General features: G+C 41.6%; 1 protein-coding gene across 4 annotated transcripts in view; it reads left to right on the top strand.

The window, feature by feature from the left end:
* The window catches only part of HOPX (HOP homeobox), a 28833-nt gene that overhangs the window by 10741 nt on the left and 4607 nt on the right, over positions 1–13485 (top strand). For 3 of the 4 annotated variants that reach the window (XM_019740139.3, XM_019740143.3, XM_019740140.3), the window contains exon 2: positions 10782–10938. In XM_019740139.3, coding sequence (XP_019595698.1) covers positions 10795–10938 — 144 coding nt within the window. In that variant the 5' untranslated portion in view covers positions 10782–10794. Of the gene's footprint in view, positions 1–10204; positions 10391–10781; positions 10939–13485 lie in introns of those variants that run through there. The other variant, XM_019740142.3, reaches the window with a different exon arrangement.

Here is a 13485-nt window from a genome sequence, read left to right as displayed (position 1 = left end):
TATGGAGATTTCCTATAAGGAGATTATGGAAATGAGATTGCCCTCTTTCATTTGTCCATTTATTTCTAAGGAGGTAGACTAAATACTCCATTTATCTCACAGCACACTCAAAAAGAAGCCTAAAATTTTATTATTGTCTTTCACCATTTTCCTGTATTTTCACATACAAAACTTGGGATTACAACATGAATTGGGCTAGCAATAAAAATAACTCAGTGTGTATACAAAGAATTTTATATCTGGGGTTAATTAATGATTAAATCACTGCTGGAAGTCATTCACAGACACGCTCCCCTCCATTAGCTTTTCAAAATATCTTGCTATTTTCTGTAAGTTGCCATAGAAAGACAGCACCACTAAGAGACTTGTTCCAACAACAGTTTCAAGAGGTTGCTTCATCAATTCAAACAAACTCTACATCTAGGCATTAAGTCACTGAGCAACAGTCACTGAGATCCAGCTGGTTTGGTTGAAGCCAACCTTTCTATTCCATTCTGTCAGATGCTGTATCTTTTTCCCATTTGTGTACTCTATCATTCCCATAATGCCATGTTTCAATGATGTCTGCACCAAATAAAGAAGGGTATGTGGGGAAAGAAAGTCAGCCTGTTCGGCAGTAAGAAAAGATGATATAGGAACATTTGTGACAACATGGATGGATCTTGAGAGAGTAATGCTGAGCGAAACAAGTCAGACAGAAAAAGCAGAGAACCATGTGATTTCACTGATATGTGGTATATAAACCAAAAACAACAAAAGAACAAGACAAACAAATGAGAAACAGAAACTCATAGACACAGACAATAGTTTAGTGGTTGCCAGAGGGTAAGGGGGGCGGGGGGTGGGAGATGAGGGTAAGGGGGATCGAATATATGGTGATGGAAGGAGAACTGACTCTGGGTGATGAACACACAATGGGATTTATAGATGATGTAATACAGAATTGTACACCTGAAATCTATGTAATTTTACTAACAATTGTCACCCCAATAAATTTAATAAAATAAAATTAAAAAAAAAAAAAAAGAAAGTCAGCCTGGCTGGTGGTGCTGGTGATAGTGACTGAAATCACCGGCTAATCCATTTAGCTGGGTCAGAACCCTGTCTGGTCACCAAGGTTGATAAACATGCTAAAGAAAGGGAAGGTGCTGCTCCCAGACTAGCCTACTCCACAGGGAGGCAGAGCACACACAGGACACCACCTCACTCCTGTCCCAGGTGGAACCACATAGCTTTACTGCTTCTCTTTCCACAACCCCCATCCAGGCTCTTCTGTCTACACTGCTACTTGATACAAAGAGAAAATACAGTGTAGTGGTTAAGAACATGGATAGAGAAGCTAGACTTTCTGGGTTTGAATCCCTCTTCTGCTACTCACTAGAACTGAGTTTGGGGAAAGTTACATCCATCTCTTTGGGAAAGGTATGTAAGTTTCCATCTATACCAGTCTCCACACGTGTAAAATGGAGACAATAAGAGTGCCTATCACATAGTGTTGCTTCCTCTAACAATTAAATGAGTTAATGAATCTAAAACACTTAGGACTGTGCCTGGGGCATAGTAATTACTCAATAAATATGGTGTAGTTATTGTCATAATAGGGGTAAGGTTTCCGTATGTAACTCAAAACTATGAATCAAATCTGTGCTGTTTGAAGCAGTGAGGACCAAAAAATATTATAAGGCTAAAAGGTTATTTTTCCCAATGTTATGTTTTGGTTTTGAACATGGCCAGTCCTGGTTGTTGAAAACACAGAGCTGTGTCTTCCTAAATTATGTCCTAAATCAAGTCATGTTAGATGCCATTGGTTAAGTTCAGTTTAACAGACATTTAATGAGTACCTATTAAGTGCCAGATACTGCTAATGAATGCCGGAGAGATATAAATTTATAAGACATGACGTATCCCCTGTAGGAGAGCATAAAATTTAGTGGGGAAGACAGGTCCATGAACAAATTATTTCAAAACAGTTTCAATTGGTCATTATTCTCATAGGCCAAGACAGCCTAGAAAAAATCTAGCAACCAATTCATAGATTATTTGTTCTTGCTTATTTTTAACTTTCTCACTACTCATCTTCTTCCCTATTAATGTTTCCTCATTAACAGGTAAGAGGAAAAGATAAATTGGAGAGTGGTGCGGAGGAAAGAAACCATTATCTTAGTGAAAATACCACAACTGAGGTCAAATCAATGTACAATGTAGAGAGAAAATGTGCTTAAGATGTGACTCCCTGAAATCTATGTAATTTCACTAACAATTGTCACCCCAATAAATTTAAAAAAAAAAAAAAGATGTGACACCTCCTCCCCCAACCTTGTTAGTCTTGAGAAGTTCCATCCAGGGATACATCTTCTGATGAAGCAATATATACAGCATTTGATTTTTTCTTTTAAGGTTCTGATTTCAACCATTGTGCTTTACTATTCCAGAAAGATTAAAAAAGAGAGACTGTAACCTAGAAAGAGTGAAACTTCTAAACTGTTCTTACCAGTTTGCCAACCAGGAGACCGAATGCCTAGCTCACACTTATTTAAAGAACGATAATCTCCTTTGTAAGCAAGCACTTTACAGTTTAGAAATGCTTTCCTTGCAATAATGTATGAACTTTACAACAAAGCTGAGAGCTAGGCAAATGTGTGTATTATTATATTCCCTCTTCACATGAAAGAAATGGAGGTTCAGCAAAGCGAGGTTTTGAATGATTAATACTCAGGACTTCTAATTATTTGATCTCTTTACTACATTACCTCAAACTTCATTTTGCTCTTCATTCTGCTGGGTTTCCTGAGACAGGCGGGCTTCTAAGGCAAGAGGAAAGTAAATCTAAAGAGGAGGACCTGGAAAGTAATTAACTGAGTTAGCAACTACACAGAGCACATATAAAAGTGCACATCAGATATGCAGAACTTAAAAGAAGGCAACACTTCATATTTTTAAGCCTTGGATTAGCTACTGAGAAATAATGCCAGAGCAAGGCTGAAACATCAAACACCAAACCTCATCACAATTTCGCCTGGGGGAATCAGAGGTACTTGGGATGCTATGGTCACTGGAGACCAGTTGGAATGGCATGACTGCAAGTATTAGTTGGCATCCCAGTCTTTCTGCCTCAATGAGTCAAGTGCAGCCTGTTCTGGAAGAACAGTGTGCTTGTCACTGTGAGCTGGCAGGCCTGTTCTGCATGTGCCTGTAGATGTTACACTGGGTCAAAGATTAAAAGCTCAGATCTTACTGGACGAACATGAACAAATGTCCCCAATTTATCTGCACCTCAAAAAATGGAGTCAGAACAAAACTTGAAGGGGGCGACTCCATTATCTCTTGGTTGCCTTGGTGTCAAGTAGACACCAGGAGACGTGTGGAGGTCTGCAAGAGGGCTGCAACAGCAGCAAAGGAAATGAGGCTGGAGAGACCACAGTAGGTCAGCAATGGGCTAGCCCACAATGGGAAAGACTGGCTGCCTCCAGTCCCGATTCTTCACTAACGTGAGAGACAATAATTAATTTAGAGCTCAGTGATTCCAAAGTGAGAGACAATAATTAATATTAGAGCTCAGTGATCCCAATAGGTGATTCAGTGGTATCTTAGGATTTCTGACACCCGTAGAGCATAAGGAGAATACATAGCATTTTGTATGTATAAATCAATCTTGACGCCCATGACATCACAAACCACCTTTCCTGCTGTAGCCAGAATAAAAGGTAGAATTCGGAGTCTTCTTCTGATGCTGTAGACACGTGAGTTAACCACAAAACAGGACTAATTCCATTCTGATTCCTAAGATAGGCTTGTGAGAGGCACTAAAAGAGTAATACCAACTTGCTTTTGATCTGGAGCTCGGCACCCTACGATCACCGTATTGCAGTCCAAACACTTGAGCCCATTGTTTGATTTTACATGTTTATATCCTATTTTAAACCCGTGGCTTAATAGTCTCTCTTACACTTCCTATCTATCCCTACATCCTTTCTTCTTCTTTACTCAACCATTTAAAATTCAACTGTGGTGTTTTTCTTTGGAGACTTTGATATTCATTTCGAGGGGAGGGAATAATTGATACGGTTAACACATTTTTGAAAGTGCAGAATCAAGTTCTGACTCCCAGGAGCTCTGTAAAGGGGAAAATTGTAACATTTTCAGCAGAATACAGACAAGGCCTACTGTAATGACTTTTCCATATATCTTTTGTATTGTTCTTGGTGACCAATGGAAATAGCAAGCTAGCCTGGAGACAATCTAAACTCTCAAAACATACCTCAAATCTCCTTCTGGGCTGGAACAGGAAATACGTTCACACAGTAAACAGTAAACATATGGAACCTTTTAGCCCCAAGAAGTTAAGCAGGCTGAAAACATAAATAGCTTCGAGAAGGTTTAGATATTTTGCATGGATAAAAAGAGTACCTAAAAATAACGGCAAAAATTAAACACTTGGCAATACAAGTAAGTGTTTAACGAGGCTGTGGAGCAAAGGAAATACCATGCACTGCTGGTAGAAATGTAGTTTTATTCAACAACTTTGGAAAACAAGTTAATATTATGTTGTAAAGTTAACAGTCACGTACCTTATAACCAGTGCCTCTTCGTGTATATAACCTAGAGAACCCCTCCTAGACGTGCTTCAGAAGGTATATACAAAAATGTTCAGCGAGGCAATGTCACCATAGCAAAAAACTGGAAACAACCTAAATATCCATCAACAGGAAAAAAACATAAAGTGTGGTGTATTCACAAAACAGAAACAACACTGAATATGAATGAACTTCTCTAAATGCAGATATATGGATGAATCTTGGAAGCATATTGATGCAAAAAAGCAATTCACAGAATTGTACATAGTGATACCATTTTGATACATCTCAAAAATATACAAAACTGAAAACAGTGTGCTTTTAGGGATCCATGCATATATGATGGAACTACTTTAGAAAGCAAAGGAATGATTAATACAAAAATCAGAACCTTGGTTTCCTCTGGAGGCAGATAAGTCAGAGGGTAGATTGGGAAGGAAACATGCGCGTAAGTAGCTCCCATAGTCTTGGTAATGATTTAATGTTTAAATTGGGTGGGGTTCACTAGTGTTTATTTAATTTATGCTTCATAGCTTACATGTACATTACATATATCCTTTGATACCTAATGATCTTTCAGTGGAAAATGAAAATGTTTACTTCCTTAATCATCTAGGTAGACTTAATAAGAAACAACTCCTGGCACATACTTATCCTGAAAATGTAATTTGGTACCAATACTCAGATTAAACTGTGGGCAAATGCACCATTGGTCTGATCAAGGAGGTCTTTTTTTTTTTTTTTTTAATAAAATTTCTAATTTCAAAGTAATAAATGTGAAAACCCGGAAAAACATAAAAAATTTAGTTCACCTATAGTTCAACAATCTAGATATAACCTCTGTTAATGTTTTGTTATATTTTCTTCCAGTTTTTTTTTTTTTTACTATGTAAAATTGCAATCAATATAGTGCTTAAAAATGTATTTTCCCATGTAGGTTTGAAATCCTGTTTCCCTGAAGACAGCAATGATGCTATGTGAACATGGTATATACATAGCCTAATGTTCAGTTTTAAGTCATATTACATATGTTGTCCAAATAAATGATAACTTAAATTTTAACATTTCCCTCACTGGAAAATTTAAGAAATTAGAGAAGGATGATCAAACTCAAGGTTGCCAAATCTTTTCCACTGTAATTTTTAGCTTCTAAATCAATTATGGAAATTTGTACGATGCAGTGGAAGGAATTTTTCTTTCAATAACCTGCTTTCTTCAACTCTGATCTCAACACAAGAACGCATTTTCCTGAAAGATTTTTAAAAGGGTTTTATGTTATTTATAAATTTTTGAAAGCATGGGAAATTTTCTCTTGATAATTCCTAATTTTAAAGGCATTTCCCCCATTCCTGACCATCTACAAAAGATTAATAGCAGGGGGTCTAAATTTTTTTTCCAATGTGTATTTCTAAAAGCTTATTGCTAGAAAATTACCTCAACCTACCTTCCACTCAAGTGTTGATATTACACACAGCATCAAAATTAGAAGATATTTTAATGCATCTTTACATGTTAGGCATAAGGTATAAGAAGTTCTAAATACTTATAGTTTATATTAATGATTAAATCTCATAAGAGCTGAAATAGTTTTTGTGTCTCTCCCATGCTGGATCCCTAAAATGTGCTTCTGATTCAGGAGGTCTATAGTGGGCTTGGACATTTCTACAGGTGATTCTGAGGCCCAACCAGGCAGAACTACTGCTCTAAGCTTAGGGACAGCAACCAAACAAAAACCAACACAAAATGAAACTCTCTCTTTTTCAACCAGCCCTGTGTTTGCCTGGGGAGGCAGATCAATAGTCCACTCCTGTTGGTCAATTTCTGAGAGACACTGACAGCTTGGGTGACCCCCTTCCCACTCTGTCCAGAGTAGTTCTGTAAGTGATAAGTGGGGAAACCCTAACCCCTTCTAAAGACCCACCACTTTTCTTAGGGAAATGGCAGCACATCATTTGTCTCACTTAAGAAAATACAAAATGCTTCAGGAGCCCATAGCTTCATCAAGTCCACGGTGAACATAAAGGAAATTTGGGCTTAAGAAAAGTGGGAGATGGCTCTGAAGAATGATCCATCTGCTGTTTTCGCTTTTGGCCAGCTTACCATGGGGCTTTGTTTATGAGGAATATCTGTCACCAATAACCTTTTTCTCTTGGTTTGATATTGGTAGCTTTACAAAGAGGTTGGAATGGCTGGAACAGGGAGAAGAAGATGAGAAATATGAGTGCACAGCCACCTCTGCAGGTTCCCAGTTGTAGCACTCTCTGTGGGCTAGTTCATATAGGTAAAACATCTTTAAAATAAGTAACTATAGGATTAGGAGACAAAGGTAAAGCTGTCTACCCAAGCATTGGAATTAATTTAGAAAAAAGCCACCAGTTTTCATTTAACCACTTTGAAAAGGTTTATGCATTGTCTTCCCCTATCCACAAAAGAAAACACAATCACAAGACAAATTACTCTTTGAAAATTTCATAAGACATTAATAACCACAGCAACAATAGAACTTGTGCTAAAATTAAAGTTTAAGAAGCTTTAAAATATTTTCAGTTCTTTTCATCTGAAATTGTTTAGACTACCTTCAGAGAAACTTTTCAACAGTTTCCTTACTGGAAAGAGTTGAGAAGTTTTATAAAGCCAAGGTCACTAGGGTGATTTGCTTTATAAGTTTCCTTTAAGAGAAGGAGAGAAGAAACAAAGCAGTAGCAGTAGCAGCAGCAGCATCAACAGCAAGCCCTTGTCAGCCAAAGAGGGTTGAACTAACAGATTGAACTTTGTGGAGAAATAACAGGTAGATCTGACTGTAGGGGTTAGATCTTTCATCCTCATTTCTAGAAATCAAGTTTGTTTGTTTGGTGCACCTTGGAGAGGTAGGTGCTTTCAAATGGTCCTCCCAGAAATCTCCTTAGCAGGCAGCCAAATCCAATGGCCCTCAGCCAACTAACTAGAGTAGTTTAAAGTCAACAGGAGCCTGTCCATGAAACCTCATATAAAGTCCTGTAACAGGAATCCACAAAAACATAATAAGAGAAAATGCACCTGATTAAATGGAAGAACATTAGTCACCTTTGAATTATATACTAGCAATTAAATAACAAAAAGAGGAAAAGAAGTTCTGCATAACAGTCCTTGAATATGAGTCCAGTTTAGAAATCTGTACATTTGATTAATAGTTCTGAAGGACTAAGAATTCCACAAAGAAGCAGCAAAAATTTTCATGGAAGAGGCAGCATAACTATGTCAATGGAAATAGATGGAACATTTCTAGGGCAAGTAATAAGATCAGATGCAACAGTTTCCTCTCTCCCATGTTTTTAGGCAAAATGAGCAGTGGTGCGTGGGTCCCTTGGGTGGCTGTGGCTGGAATTGCCATCCTAAGAGATAGATAGTCAATACCCATTCAAAATGGTAATGGCCTGCATTTAGGCTGTTGCCCTCCTGATTTTTTTCTGCCAACCTAGAGACAGAATGGCCTGTTGAAAAGGGTCTAGCAGAATACAGATAATGTATTATAGAAATGTACACTTGAAACCTATGTAATTTTACTAACCACTGTCACCCCAATAAATTTAATAAAAAACAAAACAAAAAGCACAGTGAAAAAAATTTTAAAGGAATTAAAATAGTATAGTAGGAAACATCCATTTAATTGAAGTTAGTAAAGGAGAAACAAATTAGTAATGAGACATAGAAAACAAAAAAAGCATGAATGCAGATATAAATCCAACTACATCAATAATAACATTAAATGTGAATGGATAAAACAATCTGATCAAATGCAGAGGTGGTCAGACTGCTTTAAAAAAAAGAAAAAAACAAAACAAGATCTAACTATATGCCTTCTACAGGAGGCATATTTTAGATCCAAAGATACAAAAAGGTTGAGAGTATACTGTACTTTCATTCTCTACTCCCTTCCTCCAATACATTTTTTATTCAGAGTCTGTGGCTTGAAATCACCTAATTGCTTTCTATTACACTTAGAAACAACAAAATAAATCCAAATTTGCTGTTCCATGTTCAAAGACCTACATCACGGGATCACCAAGTGGGTCTTCAGATTAGAAGCATCAGCATCACCTGGGGACTCATTAGAAATGCACATTTGGGGCCCCACCCCGGAAGAAAAAAAAAAGAAAAGAAAAGAAAGGAAAAGGTCTGGGGGTGGGAGATGAGGGTAAGGAAGATCAAATATATGGTGATGGAAGGAGAACTGACTCTGGGTGGTGAACACACAATGGGATTTATAGATGGTGTAATACAGAATTGTACACCTGAAATCTATGTAATTTTACTAACAATTGTCACCCCAATAAATTTAAAAAATAAATTAAAAAATAAAAAAAATTTTAAAAAGGAAAAGGTCTAGCAGAGCACAGGACTGAAACTGAAGCTAAGGCTTTCAGTTCTAGGTCCTGGTCACTATGAAGCTAAGGCTTTCAGTTCTAGGTCCTGGTCACTAGTACAACGTGGGGAAAGTAAGGCTTCCTGGGCCTCATTCTCCTGGGCTGTTCCAGGAGAGGACTGGAGGGGTTCATCTCCAAGGTTCTTTCCAGCTCTGAAGTTCTGTGTCAAAGTAAGGGAGAGACTGATGCCAACAGGAGAGGAGGTATTTCTGACCTGGCTTGACCCTATCCTGCCTCAGCACGGTGACAAAAATCACTGCTAAAGGTTTTAGGGGGAGCACAGAGCTCCCGAAAAATGCAGGGAGATTATATAGTGACCTGATCAGTGGCTTGAGCCCCAGACTCTCACAGTAGAATGGCTTCTTGTCTTTTCTGAAAGCCTCTTCAATTGACCTAGAGGAGAGGTAAAGACATTTATTTAGGGAGCCTAGGATGCAGTCACAACAGAAAAGGTAACATTAGGCATGCAGGCAGACCAGTGGAGGGTGGCTCACATCCAAACACAAACCACATCAAAACACGCTCAGGATTGTACTGGATGATTTTGCAATTGTTTGTTAAAACAACAAACCAACATGATTCCCACACTTGCGCTTGTCTTTTACAGTCAGCAGCGTCAAGTCCTGACCTGTTTGTACCAAATCCACAGCCAAGATTGAAGACTCTAACTTCTTATACCTTGATATATCTTAAATTGGGGGGAGGGAGAGGAGGGGTACACAGCTCCCTTTTTTTTTTTTTTTTTGAGTCCCATTCAGAGGCTACTTAGGAATGGAGAACACGTAGCTGGAAATCATGTCCAAAATCTGTTAGAGCAGTATTTGACTCTAAAGTAACGAAGTACAACAGACCTTGAAGCTTGTAATACACCCATTCTCTTGACTTTGCAGTATATTTTAATACAATCCGAGGGAAGTCTGAGATTTTAGAAGACAGTTGCTATAGGTTGTTCTCAGTTGGGCTTTGGCTTTATCTTGGAAGTCCTCACCTAGAGGGACCACCTGTAGGTGAAGTGGGCTACCTACCACACGCTGTGCAACAATGACCAGGCCACGTGGTGCAGTGAACAGCCGTGTAGGCTGGAGGCCTCGGACTTAGAAAAATCGCGGGGTGGAGAAGTGCAGGCAGAGCCCGCTGATTGCAGAGTGACTCAGACAAACCCTCAGGTGGAAAGTTCTCCTGATGCTCAGTTCCCGGTCTTTCTTAGGAACTCCAGAGTAAATCCCGTCTCTGTGGACCTATCTCCACCTCTGTAAAAGGGAAAGATTAAAAGCGCCGCCCCCATTTCCCCAACTTTGAGAAGTCACTTCTGTCCTGTGGGTCATTTCTTTGGAAGAGGTGTGGGTGTTACAACCCTCCCCCACGAGGGCCCCGAAGTACTAAGCTACTTTAGAGGCAGAACCACGGATACCGGTGAGGCATCCCCGCTGCGGACTGGGGTGTACCCGCCCACGCCATCTGTCAAGCCGGTCCCCGGGGCAGAGCCTTCTCCCCGGACGAAGCTTTGACGGCGGTTTTTCAAAATCTCGCAGCGCTTCCTCCACTCCTTCCTTAGAGCCTTAGGGCTGGGAGGGCACGCGGCGTCATCTTCCTCCCAGCACCCCAAATCGGGGGCCTGGAGGAAACTCGCTGTAAAATTTGCCGGGCAGGTCCCGCCGCAGCTTGCAGCCTCCTGGGACCCGCGCAGCCTCACGACTGCGGGAGGGGACAGACACCCCGCGGGCCGAGGGCGCCGGGCCGCGCCCGGATCTGCGTCCCTCCCTGCGTTCCGCCTGCTCACCGCAGCCGCTTCTCCTTCCCGCAGCCCCGCCGGGACCATGTCTGCGGAGACCGCGAGCGGCCCCACCCAGGACCAGGTGGAAATTCTGGAGTACAATTTCAACAAGGTCAACAAGCACCCGGACCCCACCACGCTGTGCCTCATCGCGGCCGAGGCCGGCCTTTCTGAGGAGGAGACCCAGGTGAGCCCCGCACGCACCCCGCGCGCCCCGAGCCCTGCCCCCGGGACCGCCGCGCCCACCCTCGCCGGGGCCAGCTCGCGAATGTGGAGGTCCCGCTCGCCCTCGCCTCCCGCCTCTCGCTGCCCTCTCCCGATCGTTCATCGCTTCTGCCTGCATTCCAGGACCCTGCATCTCTCCCTCCGTTGCACCCCAGCTTCGGGGCTCCATGGGTGCCCGGTCTGGCCCTCCATGCCCAGTCCGCGGGGGCTCCCCCAAGAGCTGCGTAGAAACCTCACGTTCTTTCTTCCTTCTTGTTTTCCCACTGTCCGCTACAGCCCTGGGTAAACGCTGTCTCCTCCCTCTGGGTTGGGAGCAGCGTCCCTGACCCACTCTTGCCTCGCGATCCCGGGCTCAGTTTCTCCCTTGGGCTGTGAGCAAAACCTTCCTGAAAAGTGCTGAGCCCAGTGTCCTCAGATCTATTCTTCGCGGGAATGTCAGAGCTGGAGGGGACCTTAGCGATCAACTATAAATTCAGACCTCAAGTTTGGCAAACGAGGAAACTGAGGCCCAGCGGGAGGGAATTGCCCGGATGGCATGGGTCGTTAAGCATGCTCTTTCCACTACCTCACACTGCTGCTTCCTTTAGCAGCAGAGCTAAAATTGCATATATTAGCCAGGGAGATTTGGTTCAGATTTTTTAAATTTCCCCCTGCTCTAAGGTTTAGAGTCTTTTTCTGGAGTTTTCCAAGAAGGTAGACATCAGACATGACAGCTGAAGGGAGTGGACACAGATGTCCCCTTAAATGCATTGATTTATTTATCTGTTTTTAAAAGCTATAAGATCCTGAAAATTGTTTAGGGTAAAGAATGCAACACTATCCATGATTATTAACCTCCAGGTGCAGTTGTTGGCTGCTCCAACTGACTTTTTTTTAAAACCCTGTCTAAACTCTGACTTATATTTTCCCTTGGGTCACGGAAAGACAATTAGTTATGCATGATAGTACTACTTGGAACTGCTCTAGCATCTCTCCCTTGGTAGCCCAAAGTACTTCACATCTCTAGTCTCAGCTCTAAAGCAGAGACGTTCTTATTCTTCCCAATGTGTAGACCATTAAACACTTGGTTCTCTCCTCACCATGAGTGATATTCAGTTGAGGCTTAAAAGTTTGTAATGGTTGCTCCCATGGATCCTCAAACCAAGACCCCCAGCTCCAAGTCCAAAATGCTTTTTACTAATTAAACCAGAACTTGTCCTTAAAAAATGCTCTCGTTGCTAGGTCAAATAGAGAATCAAGCATACCTGTTTTTAGCAAAGGGAACAGATGTCGGGTTAACTAGCACCAGAACTTAATGGAAGGTGATTTGCAGTAATCCAAGTCTTACAACTCATTTCTTGGAACCCCCTGAGGAGGCAGCCTGCTAAAGTTTTATCATTTAAAATCCCACGCTATATTTAGTAAAGAGGAGTGATCACAGAAACAATAATTAGTCATCTTATAAATAGAAGCCTGTGGATTTATTGCGGGCACAGAACCAACTAGGGGCTAAGCTCTTCTCCGCCCTGATTCTCCTGTGGTAAATTACTATTACTCCTTTACCTGTAAGGCAGCATAATTATGTTGACCTTTGTCATGGCTAATACTTGCCAGGTATTGTGTTCCAGGCACCCTTTAAGTATTAACTCACTTATTAGTCACAACAGTACTGTGAGGTTGGCACTATTAGTCCCATTGTTCATATACGGGAACCGAGGCACAGAAAGGTTAAATAACTTGCTCAAGAGCACAACTAAGAAGTAGCAGAGTTAGGATTTGAACGCTGGAAGTCTGGGCACAATCCAGACTCCTAAGCAGGATGCTGTGTTATCTCCACAGAGGAAGAATGAACAGCTGGGTGGGATGGGGGGGAAAGGACTGAAAATTCAACTTAGGTTATATGCTTTCTTGAAAAAAATCCATGCGTTACATGATAGTCATCCTGGGTTGTATTCAATCTTTCCTCAAGATTCATCTTATATTACAGTATTGAAATCAAGCGAGGGGCAGGAAGAAAGAAAGGGCAGCTGCTTCTTTCTGTGATTGAGATCAGCCAATTCAGACCCCTGCCCAGTAGGTTCATCTCAACCTCCAGGCTGTGCTACTCCTATTTCCCCTCTTCTACCTTCCTCAAATGAACAAATGGTAGACCCAACCCTGAACTGACTGGGTGTGGGCGTGAGTCAGCCTCATAGCAGGGCCCCTGACTTCCTTTTCCTGCCCTGAAGCCAATACCTCCTTCCTCCCTGAGGCTGCCACAGCTGGGCTTTCCTCTCAGTCTTCCTGCATAGACTACAGGGAAGTGTCTGAGACCCCAGAGTACAGAGAGGGGCAACATTTAGCAAGTTCATTGAAAGAAGCTTCCTAGGTAACCCTCTGTCACCCCTTACTCGGTTGAGTCTCATCTTCTGACTTTCCATCCCTACCCTCCTGCCCCCTTCAACCCTTTCCCAACCCTCATCACCCCAGTGTGCAGTGGTGGGTGAGAATGGTTTCTTCTTCAATTTTCTCAAACAACGCTTCCATTTTA

Source organism: Rhinolophus sinicus, chromosome 1 (genome assembly GCF_057876585.1).
Source record: "Rhinolophus sinicus isolate RSI-liver-muscle chromosome 1, RSI-T2T, whole genome shotgun sequence".
Classification (NCBI taxonomy): domain Eukaryota; kingdom Metazoa; phylum Chordata; class Mammalia; order Chiroptera; family Rhinolophidae; genus Rhinolophus; species Rhinolophus sinicus.
Note: the sequence above shows the minus strand (reverse complement) of the source record. Positions and strands in the feature narration are given on the sequence as shown.